Source organism: Pinus tabuliformis, chromosome 1_1 (assembly GCF_031772625.1).
Source record: "Pinus tabuliformis cultivar Carrire ecotype Pingquan chromosome 1_1, CPIR1, whole genome shotgun sequence".
In the NCBI taxonomy this organism is placed as follows: domain Eukaryota; kingdom Viridiplantae; phylum Streptophyta; class Pinopsida; order Pinales; family Pinaceae; genus Pinus; species Pinus tabuliformis.
The window spans coordinates 805,624,545-805,636,310 of NC_142297.1; the positions used below are offsets into that span (position 1 = coordinate 805,624,545).

The 11,766-nt window shown below is 37.9% G+C and overlaps 2 protein-coding genes and 1 pseudogene across 2 annotated transcripts; 2 read left to right on the forward strand and 1 right to left on the reverse strand.

Moving 5' to 3' along the window:
• Window positions 1-889: 889 nt before the first annotated feature.
• On the forward strand, window positions 890-5,446 carry LOC149216462 (uncharacterized). Its single transcript, XM_089392792.1, has 3 exons — window positions 890-1,584; window positions 1,718-3,230; window positions 3,317-5,446. Exons 1-3 carry the CDS (start codon window positions 1,052-1,054, stop codon window positions 5,312-5,314), a joined length of 4,044 nt encoding a protein of 1,347 aa, XP_089248918.1. The 5' UTR covers window positions 890-1,051; the 3' UTR covers window positions 5,315-5,446.
• Window positions 5,447-5,970: 524 nt separating this feature from the next.
• Window positions 5,971-7,206, reverse strand: LOC149216463 (glycosyltransferase family 92 protein RCOM_0530710-like). Its single transcript, XM_089389970.1, has one exon. The coding sequence runs from the start codon at window positions 7,204-7,206 to the stop codon at window positions 5,971-5,973; it is 1,236 nt and encodes a 411-aa protein (XP_089246096.1).
• Window positions 7,207-7,305: 99 nt separating this feature from the next.
• On the forward strand, window positions 7,306-11,111 carry LOC149216464 (cyclin-dependent kinases regulatory subunit 1-like; annotated as a pseudogene).
• The last annotated feature ends 655 nt before the right edge of the window (window positions 11,112-11,766 follow it).

Consider the following 11,766-nt stretch of genomic DNA (forward strand, 5'->3'; position numbering starts at 1 on the left):
CATAACTACTACTCAAGCGTTGAGGACAACACTTTTTGAAGGAGAGGGGCATGTTAGGTACCTATAATCTTAATATAGCCCCCTTATTGTTATTATTAGTGTAAAACACTATTGTTATTGTTGTACCCTTATATTATTATTGTTATGTAGGCTCTGATTATATTGTGACCCGAATTGTATCATCCAAGGAGGTCTTGCCATTTGTATCATCCAAGAATTGTTCATTTATATGATGTAAAGGGGATTGCCTCCTTGAAGAGGCTAATTCTCAAGTTGTTGATCTATCTTTTCTTCTGTTTTGTGATTTGGTTGCATAACAATCTCTCATGATCTCCCCATTGGGTTTTTTGATGGAGTTGCTCAAGGAAACAAATGTAGAAGGGAGGAGGATGATTAAATTGATGGGAACACAAAAGTTGAACTTCAAAATTAGACTAAGATCAAACACAAAAGTTGAACTTCAAAATTGGACTAGGATCAAACACAAAAGTTGAACTTATAGTTGTTTCTAATAATAATTCTCTTTATAGTATTTATAAAATAATAATTATTATATTTTCATCTTGTAATTAGTTTATTTATATTATTTATGAAATAATTATATCGGATGCCAACCGATCTTTGAAATCAAGTTACGAATTCTTCAAAAATTCAAATTCTAATTAAATAAAAAAATACATAATTCTGAATCGTACTTTACTATTTTCAAATTAAAATGGTATAATGTATTTGATTTAACTTTTATTAAAACTTTACAATTTTCAAATTAAAAAAAGGTATAATATAATTGATTTAACTTTTATTAAAAATTATAAAGTTAAAAAGAACTTTCACTAAATGCTATTGCGTGGTAGTTACGCACAGCGATATTGAGAATCACATCATCTATCCATCTTCTCTTCAAACGCGTGACGCTTTCCTTTCGGGGAAGGTAAAGTAGCAGGCATTTTGTATCCACCCATTGGCTTCCCTGCGCTTTTACCCTTCTTCTAGCTCGGTGCCTGCACATATTCGTATCCTTTCACTTCTATCCGTCCAAATTCCAGTTTCAATGGCAGATGATGCTTGTGCTGCTGCTTCCTGCTCCTCCATGGCGGGTTCTGCATCGGTTTCTTATTCTCAGTACTACGATGTGTTCATCAGCCATCGTGGGCCTGATCTTAAGGAAACCTTTGCAATTCCTCTCTACCGTAGCCTTACTTCATCTGGATTACAGGTCTTTCTTGACAAACCCGAAATGCAGGTTGGACAAGAAATACCTGCCCAGATCGAAGCAGCTATTCAAGTGGCGTCTGTTCATATTGCAATTTTCTCTCCCGGCTATGCGGACTCCAAATGGTGCCTCAATGAACTCATTTCAATGGTAAATTCGGGAAAAACCATTATTCCTGTATTTCACAAAGTTAAGCCTGATCATCTCCGGTGGACCGGGTGGACGGGCACAGATAGAGATGGACCGTACGCTAAAGCTCTGCACAAACACGAAGAGAAGCAACGACACGGCATCGAAACAATTCAACGATGGAGAAAGGCTCTTTCTGATGTTGCCAATATAAGCGGTTTGGAGCTGGAGGCCTTTAAGGGGTGAGTATCTGCCATTGTTCCAATCAATGTTCTAGGTTATAATTTTTTTTTTGTGTTGATTGATTTAGGTAAATATATGACAACTCGGGTAGGCTTTTCTCATTATACTTTTACTCCCTGAACGACTATTCAGGGACGAATACGAACTCTTGGATAAATTGGTGCAAAAAGTGCTGAAAATAGCTCCACCACAGTTGGATGTGGCAAAATATCCAACTGGGTTGCAGGAAAAATTAGAAGCATTTGAAAGGACGGTGCTATTGCAGCGACAGTGTGAACACCGCTCGGAAGCCAAGGTTGTGGGGATTGTGGGTTTAGGCGGGCTTGGGAAAACGACCCTGGCAAAATATTTCTTCAACAGTAGGAGATCAAACTACGATGGATCCTCCTTTTTATTTGATGTGAGGGAAACTGCAACCAGAGGCAATCTGAACTCTCTGCAATGCAAGCTAATTAGCGATTTGAAAAATCGAGATATTGAAATTCGCAGGGTTGAAGAAGGTATTGAGATACTGAAGAAAAACCTCTCATCTTTTCACGCTCTCTTAATATTAGATGATGTGGATCATGTCGATCAGCTGGATGCCTTCTTGCCAATTAAGGATGTCCTTGACCCCAGTAGTTTGATTTTGGTTACAACTCGTGACAAGGGTGTGCTTAGAAGTGCAGGCATTGTTGAATCATCAATTTATCACCTGACCGGCCTCAATAGACCACACTCCCAACATATTTTCTGCTCTTTTGCCTTTTCTCAGTCATATCCGCCAGTAGGATTTGAAAATTTGATGAACGGGTTTTTAGAGGCCTGTGATGGATTGCCGTTATCCTTGAAAGTATTTGGGGCTCTTCTCTGTGGAGAAAGTGAGAAATCTTACTGGGAAGAGGTGTTAAATGGACTTAACCAACTGCCTGCTGACATCCAAAAGATACTGAGAATCAGTTATGACTCCCTAAATGGAGAAGAGCAACAAATATTTTTAGATATTGCTTGTTTTTGCACAGGAGAGGATAGGGACATGTGGATAAGAGTATGGGGTGGTATGGTGGGATTTAAGAATTTACAGAACAAGTGCCTCGTGGAGGTGGATGATGCAAATAATATAAGAATGCATGATCACCTAAGGGACCTGGGAAGATATATTGCTGACACTTCGACACTAATGGCGCGTCGTCTTTGGCGGCCGGTTAAAAACCTTCCTGATCTGTTGGAGCAGTTATCCCCTGCGAGTGTTTCAATCATCCCAACCTTTGAAAGTGTCAACAGTTTTCAAGATTTTATATTCAAAGTAATGTTCCACATACTCTGTTGCAATTGCTTAATGCTTTCAAAGCACAAACAGACAGAAGTGCGCGGAATTAGGATGGCTACCCAGTCCATCCAAAGAAATACTTGGGGCGAGCAATTGTTGACATTGAATGGAAGTTCCAGTGATGAGGTATTGGAAATCAAGAGATTGCAACTTCTTGAAGCTGAAGGCGATTTTGTTGAAAGCATATGGGCTTGGGTCCGGTTACCAAAGCTCCTATGGCTCCGCTGGAATAAGTGTCCCTGCTCTTCACTGCCTTCTTCGATTCCAATGCACCATTTAAGAGTTTTAGAAGTGTCTGGGAGAAATTTGGAAAGATTGTGGCAATGCGAATCTCAGGTAGGTCGATCTGGATGCATTGTAGGTGATAATCTTTTTTAGTGTAGCTTTTTATATTTGTTTTGATTCATACGTAAATATTGCAGGTACCTCTGCAGTTGCGAGAGTTGAATATTGCTGCGCCACTTCTAGAGTTTCCAAAGTCATTAGGGCAGTTGAAGCACCTTGAAAAGATCGAAGCTGGATATTCTTATGCTGCGGGGGTGCCTCTAGCATCGTTACCAGAAGAATTTTGTGATCTTTGCTCCTTGAAATATCTAACACTAAGAGCGTACAATAACTTGCAGGTTCTTCCAAGCTCCTTCGGTAGGTTAACAAATCTCCAAGAGATAGTTCTGGTTCAGTGTAAAAGTTTGAAGATGCTTCCGAATTCTTTTGGGGGTTTAATAAATTTGCAAAGCATCCGTTTAATTGGGTGTGATAGTTTGAAGGAGCTTCCAGATTCGTTGGAGAATTTAACAAATCTCCAAAGCATCCATATATATGGGGAAAGTTTAGAGATTCTTCCAGGTTCCTTGGGGAATTTGAAAAATCTCCAACACATTTCTGTTCGGTCCGCATGTTTAAAGATCCTTCCAAATTCTTTCGGGAATTTAACAAATCTTCAAGACATTGATTTTTCTTGGTGTGAACTTTTAAAAATGCTTCCAAACTCATTGGAGAATTTGAAAAATCTCCAATACATTAAGTTAGCTGGGTGTGCAAAATTGAAGAAGCTTCCAGATTCTTTGGGGAGTTTGAGAAATCTCAGAAGTATAGATTTGAAGGAGTGCGAAAGTTTGAAAATGCTTCCAGATTCCTTAGGAAATTTGTCAAATCTCCAGCGGATCGATCTATCTAGGTGTGAAGATCTGAAGCGGCTTCCAGATTCCCTGGGGGATTTGCCAAATTTGCAAGGCATCAATCTGAGTTGGTGTGAAAGTTTAGAATTGCTACCTGAATCTTTCGGGAATCTGACAAATCTAGAAAGCATCGATCTGTCTGGGTGTGAAAGTTTGGAAATGCTTCCAAATTCTCTGGGGAATTTGACAAATCTAGAAAGCATCGTTCTGTATCGGTGTGAAAGTTTGGAAATGCTTCCAAATTCTGTGGGGCATTTAACAAATCTAAAAAGCATCGATTTGACTGAGTGTCGAAGTCTGAAAATGCTTCCAAATTCCTTCGGCAATCTATTGCAACTGAAACATCTGCATTTGAGGGGATGCTGCAGTTTGACCATCTTCAGCGAAACACTTGGAAACAAAATCATGCTTGAATGCTTAGATCTCTCACGTTGTTTCCAGATGGAATTACTGCCTCCCCAAGTTGGCAATCAACAATCCCTGAAAAAATTAAATTTGGCGGGTACAAACTTCAAAGAGTTGCCGAGTGATGTTTTATGCTTCAGAAATTTGGAATTCCTGAGATTAGGAGGGCCTTTGTTGGAAATACCTCCAGTTTCGCTCGGTTATCTAACGAGTTTGAAGGAATTGTGGCTTCGGAAATGCGAGAATCTTCAATGTTTGCCTGATTCAATTGGCCTGTTGACTCAATTGACTCTGTTGAACATATCGAGATGTGGAATACAGTACCTACCACGAACTGTCATGAAGATGAACAATCTGAAAGTTTTAACAGTATGCAGGTGTCCTTTAATTGAACTGCCATTTAAAAGGACAGAAGGAGATGAAGAAGAGCTATTAAGCATGGTTCAACTCAACGAGTTAAAGCTTTACCAAACAGATATATCACAGGTAATATTTCCTGCAGGTATTTGCCGCAACCTTAAACATCTCAAAATCTACCGTTGTAGAAATCTGGTGGAGATTGGAGCATTTCCAACAGCACTAATAACTCTGCATTTAAGGTATTGTGGTGCATTGACCAAAATAGAAGGGCTTTCTGGCCTTGCACAACTTCAAAGGATGGACATCACAGGGTCGACTCATATAAAAAAAGAGGAGCTCCCAGGTCATGAAACTTTGATATCTTTGAAGGAACCAATAAAGACAGATGATTTTTCCTTCAACCTGGAGGAACACATAGCATCTTTCGAGGAAGATGAGGAGGATGTTCAATGGACTCTTTTTTGTGGCAGATATTGAAATTCTATATTAAAAATGAAAATTATGTGCAAGCCTGGCTATAGTGGTCAGTGCAAGTTCTCCAAGTGAGGCTTTTGGAGAGGGAGACTTGCTGATTATTAAAATGTCTTTTAACATTGGATATTTGGTTTTGATGGTTTGTAATGATTGTCTTTACCCTCATGGGTTTGAAAATTGAAATATGATAAGTTTTTTAATTTTTTTTGACAATTGAAATAGGATAAGTTTTTTAATCAACTCAAAAAAATTCTAAAATAAAGATTAACCTTTTTTATATTGCATTATAATTTTCAATTTTAAATAAAAAATTTCAATTTTATCTATGTTAACCAAATTTTAAAATACAAAATTCAAAATATCAACTATAAATACATTTTTACGCTGTAAGGCGTTTCCCTTTGAAATGAATTGCCCCAGTTGACGTCGTGTCCTATTATTGACCGTGGATTTGTGGTGTTAGACGATTGAACAAAGTTTGATCGTTGATCCAAAAGAAGTATGGATTTGTAGCGCTTCAGCTTCGTTTCCTTGCAAATGTACCCTTGAGTAACCCCTCTCTACGGGTGCTCCCGGATGCCGGAAGGTCCATAATTTCTGCATCTCAAAGAAATTTGCCCTGTCAATACAGCCCTCGGTTTACTAAGATTTATTACTAATCACCTCAGAGCTGCTTTTGATGCAGTATTCTTTAATGGGTACCCAATATTGGCATTGGCCTTGAGTTTCTTTAGCCACGAAGGAGAAAATACAAACTCATCAACGTCAGTGTACATCATCCATTGACACTTATGTTTGGCCATGAGAGCATAGTGTGAGAATCCAGATTCCTGTGTCTTGGCCCATGGCCATGGATGCCTACTTACCTTGTAATTTTCTGATAGTAACCCTTCAACAGTTTCTGCCAGATCGTCTTCACTGTTGTTATCATACAGAAAAAAGTGTTCCACACCCAGATGAGAATGGTAGATAACCCATTCTCTTATGTATTTTGCAACGTTGAACACCATGGTGCAGGCACAGAGTAGTTTCATTTTTTGTGCATTATCTTGAGTACTACTTTTGCTTGAATGATGAGATGGCGGGATTTCATAATAAGCGACGGAAGGAATTGATTTCCCATGGATTCGAAGAGTGATTTCGGAGGCAATGAGCTGATAACGAACTGATTCATTGGGATGCTCGCATCTAAAGACTTCTTGTGCAGAGAGTGTGACCATAGTTTCAATGGTATTGTTGAATATGCAGCGTAGATATTTGGTTTCAATGTTGAGTCCTTGTCTATTGTTAATCCCTTTGGCAAATACAACAATATCCCTCTCTGTGGCCAAGCTCTCATATACCATATAATCCCATTTGATGGGTCTGGAATGATCAAAGTAACCCAATTTTGCTGTGAAGATCTCTGGTAAATTTGAGCTATAATTAGCTGTGTCCACTAGGGCAACTGATGTTGCAGACCAATGGGTAGCAGGTGGAGGAGCCTGGCATCTGACTGCAGCTCGTGGTTGGGTAGAATATCCAAATGGTAAATACTTGATGGCATTCACTGGTGTATGGATTTGTTGCGAGAATGAACAGCTGGGGGATGATTTGTGGGATATCAGATTGGAGTTTGCAGAAGACATGCGTACTAAGAAGAGGACTTCCTCAGGAAGAAATACAATGTCTTGGATGAAGGAACTCCTATTGGTTTGATTGGTTAGCAATAGTGGAAAGCTCTTTGTGAATTTCGCAGCCTGTGGTTTATACAGATTGGGTTCTTTCTCCATTAAGCTTTCTTGCAGGCTTCCATATTGAAAAAAAGAAACATTCCTTGACCATGTCTCAGTATTAACCCAGTATGATTTAACTGCAGAGCCAAGAACAAAGTATCTATTAGCTACAAAATCCATTCTGCTATTCAACATTTTACAGACATCTATGCATCAAGAATTAATGCCCAGAAAAATGGGGCTCTGCAACAACCTTGTAAAAATGAGAAATACACCAGGATGCCTCAAATTCAGTACTCAGAGAAATACACTGATGATACTTATGAATACAGGTTTGTAACTCAGAGCTTGCGCTATTTTTTTTGTTAAATAAAATATTTGTTTTGCTTTTTGGCTGGATGGTGGACTTTCAGTAATCTGTTAGAGATTCCTCTGATGTTGGTGATATCGTTCGTCTTCTACGATTTGGGCAAAATGATAGTTTCATCTCTCAGATACCTAGTTTATATGGGGTTAGGTGCATTCTTCAAATATTGTAATACTTTTAATGTGTTGATTTATATGATGGGGTTAGGTTATGTTGCGCACATATAGAGGCTTGGTCATGTACTCACTTTTTGTCTTTTTCTATGGAATAGACATATGCTTAATAATCAACACTATCAAACCATAGTTTCAATGGTATTGTTGAATATGCAGCGTAGATATTTGGTTTCAATGTTGAGTCCTTGTCTATTGTTAATCCCTTTGGCAAATACAACAATATCCCTCTCTGTGGCCAAGCTCTCATATACCATATAATCCCATTTGATGGGTCTGGAATGATCAAAGTAACCCAATTTTGCTGTGATGATCTCTGGTAAATCTGAGCTATAATTAGTTGTGTCCACTAGGGCAACTGATGTTGCAGACCAGTGGGTAGCAGGTGGAGGAGCCTGGCATCTGACTGCAGCTCGTGATTGGGTAGAATATCCAAATTGTAAATACTCGATGGCATTCAATGGTGTATGGATTTGTTGCGAGAATGAAAAGCTGGGGGATGATTTGTGGGATATCAGATTGGAGTTTGCAGAAGACATGCGTACTAAGAAGATGACTTCCTCAGGAAGAAATACAATGTCTTGGATGTTGGAACTCCTGTTGGTCTGATTGGTTAGCAATAGGGGAAAGCTCTTTGTGAATTTCACAGCCTGTGGTTTATACAGATTGGGTTCTTTCTCCATTAAGCTTTCTTGCAGGCTTCCATATTGAAAAAAAGAAACATTCCTTGACCATGTCTCGGTATTAAGCCGGTATGATTTAACTACAGAGCCAAGAACAAAGTATCTATTAGCTACAAAATCCATTCTACTATTCAACATTTTACAGACATCTATGCATCAAGAATTAATGCCCAAAAAAATGGGGCTCTACAACAACCTTGTAAAAATGAGAAATACACCAGGGTGCCTCAAATTCAGTACTCAGAGAAATACACTAATGATACTTATGAATAGAGGTTTGTAACTCAAAGCTTGCGCTATTTTTTTTGTTAAATAAAATATTTGTTTTGCTTTTTGGTTGGATGGTGGACTTTCAGTAATCCGTTAGAGATTCCTCTGATGTTGGTGATATCGTTCATCTTCTACGATTTGGGCAAAATGATAGTTTCATCTCTCAGATACCTAGTTTATATGGGGTTAGGTGCATTCTTCAAATATTGTAATACTTTTCATGTGTGGATTTATATGATGGGGTTAGGTTATGTTGCGCACATACAGAGGCTTGGTCATGTACTCACTTTCTATCTTTTTCTATGGAATAGACATATGCTTGATAATCAACACTATCAAACCGTGTTAGTGATGCCTGTCATGAATTAACATGTATTCTTAGTTGTAGAATAGGCCTTAAGCCAGGGGCAGACCCTGCATCCAATTTTGAGCTTTTCATTCTTTGTTGGACAAGCCTTTGTTTTTAGACCTGCTTGATTTCTGTCAAGTGAAAATAAGAACCTCACAGTCAGTATATAAAAGGATGTAATGTCAAATATCTTAATAAAATTGAAGGAATCATTGCCCATGATATCTGGAATTTATTAAGAAATTTTCTTTTGCCGAGCTAAAGGATCGACGATCGTTCCAATCCTGCAATCATATCTCTTAACTTCAAAATATCCTTATAAGATGTATTCAAAATTCTCTGTCATCATGGCCCTCCACCCAAGACAACCTATTGATGTCTAGAATGAAGGTTTTCCATGAATTTATGTAGGTCCCTTTAAAGTTAGAATGCCAGGTAATTAAATAAATGTAGAGAAGGAGACAATCTGTCCACGTTGTTCTTACATTGCAAATAATTTCCTGGAAGTTTGGACATATATTAAATAAATGCCGGATAACTGCTTTTGGTTAGTTACAATCAGATGCATATCAAAGTTTCTTTGAGATATTTATAGTTTTATCTTTGAGTGTGGGTATGTTTGATTGTTGGCTGTCTAGGTGGTGAGTTGAATATCTGTAATTAGGGTTTTATTTCACCCGGATGGATTATTTTGATGATTGGGCATTATGTGTCATCTCCAGACATGTGGTTCTCCCTTCGGAAACTGCCAGATTGCTTCCCAAGAACTGACTTTTCAATGAAGTAAGCACCGCATTTTTGTTCTCAAATGCTATTTTTAATGCAAATGCATCTTTTTTGCCAACTTCCCAATGTGGTAATCAACACCTAATTTGTTTTCAAATGCCATTTTTAATGCAAATGCATCTGTTTTGCCAACTTCCCAATCTGGTAATCAACACCTAATTTGTTTTCAAATGCCATTTTTAATGCGATAATCTGTTTGTTTGTTTTATTTTTTATTTTTATTATTATAAACATATTAATAATTTTAACCAAATTAATATTATTTTTGGTCCAGAACGAATGGCGAGCCATTGGAGTTCAGCAGTCTCATGGATGGGTGCACTATGCCATTCATCGTCCTGAGCCACACATCATTTAGAATGCCAGGTAATTAAATAAATGCAGAGAAGGAGACGATGTAATTTGCCCTGTCAATGCAGCCCCCAGTTTACTAAGATTTATTATTAATCGCCTCAGAGCTGCTTTTGATGCAGTTTTCTTTAATGGGTACCCAATATTGGCATTGGCCTTGAGTTGCTTTAGCCACGAAGGAGAAAATACAAACTTGTCAACGTCAGTGTACATCATCCATTGACACTTCTGTTTGGCCATGAGAGCACAGTGTGAGAATCCAGATTCCTGTGTCTTGGCCCATGGCCATGGATGCCTGCTTACCTTGTAATTTTCTGGCAGTAACCCTTCAACAGTTTCTGCCAGATCGTCTTCACTGTTGTTATCATACAGAAAGAAGTGTTCCACACCCAATGTATTTTGCAACATTGAACACCATGGTGCAGGCACAAAGTAGTTTCATTTTTTGTGCATTATCTTGAGTGTGGGTATGCTTGATTGCTGGCTGTCTAGGTGGTGAGTTGAATATCTGTAATTAGGGTTTTATTTCACCCAAATGGATTATTTTGATGATTGGGCGTTATGTGTCATCTCCAGACATGCGGTTCTCCCTCTGGAAACTGCCAAATTTCTTCCCAAGAACCGACTTCTCAATGAGGTAAGCACCGCGTTTTTGTTCTCAAATGTTATTTTTAATGCAAATGCATTTGTTTTGCCAACTTCCCAATGTGGTAATCAGCACCTAATTTGTTTTCAAATTTCATTGTTAATGCGATAATCTGTTTGTTTGTTTTATTTTTTATTTTTATTATTATAAACATATTAATAATTTTAACCAAATTGATATTCTTTTTGGTCTAGAACGAATGGCGAGCCATTGGAGTTCAGCAGTCTCATGGATGGGTGCACTATGCCATTCATCGTCCTGAGCCACACATCATGTTATTCAGAAGACCTTTGAATTACCAGCAAAACCAACAGCAATAGGCTGGGGCTCAATCTCAACCTATGGTTCTGAAAGCCTAGTGAGTTCTATTGTGGGCAAAGCAGGGGCTCAATCTCAACCTATGGGTCTGAATGCCCAGTGAGTTTTATTGTGGGCAAAGCGGACTGACCTGCCTGATGTGCTCAATTTTGAATGATTGATTGGATTTTATTATATAAATAATTGAGAGAAACGAAGAATAATAATTTGTATAATTTTGATTAAGGATTTATTTTATTTTAGGCAATTTATTGACTAGGTTTAGTTTGAATGATTGAATTATTATAATATTTATTATTTTTGAACCAAAATACAATTCTTTCAATTTAACATTTCTATCGGCTTCTCTTTGCACTTTTTGGGGTAATTGCTAGTTATATTAAGTTACTTGAAAAATCAGTCTCCTACAATGTATTTTAGGTATCAGAGGAGGGAAATGGTTATTTCAATTGATTGAGGAATCATTTAGGCAATTTCAGTCTTGTAAAAAAGATTCGTGTTGGTTCAGCTTGGACCCGAAACTTTTTCGTTGTCATCTAATTAATGAATGCATTAGGTTGACCATAACAAAATATCCATTTTCAGAATACACATAACTAACTATTGCAATTGTAACTCATTATCATCCACCCTTGCTTTCAACAATGTCCATTCACATGTCGCTATTCTTCCCCACTTTATGCCTTACCACTCTATGCCTTACGACATTTCCTTTGCAACATAAGATGCAAATGCTAGTTATTTATATTTCATGAGACCATGCTTATCATCAATAGACTTCTGAACTTTTCTCAAAA

What these genes read in the sequence shown, in the direction of transcription:
- LOC149216462 (XM_089392792.1), top strand. Translation starts at nt 1,052, where the DNA reads ATGGCAGATGATGCTTGTGCTGCTGCTTCCTGCTCCTCCATGGCGGGT. An exon ending in GAGCTGGAGGCCTTTAAGGG is followed by an intron (nt 1,585 to 1,717) that starts GTGAGTATCTGC and finishes ACGACTATTCAG; the next exon opens with GGACGAATACGAACTCTTGG. An exon ending in TGTGGCAATGCGAATCTCAG is followed by an intron (nt 3,231 to 3,316) that starts GTAGGTCGATCT and finishes TAAATATTGCAG; the next exon opens with GTACCTCTGCAGTTGCGAGA.
- LOC149216463 (XM_089389970.1), bottom strand. Translation starts at nt 7,206, where the DNA reads ATGGATTTTGTAGCTAATAGATACTTTGTTCTTGGCTCTGCAGTTAAA.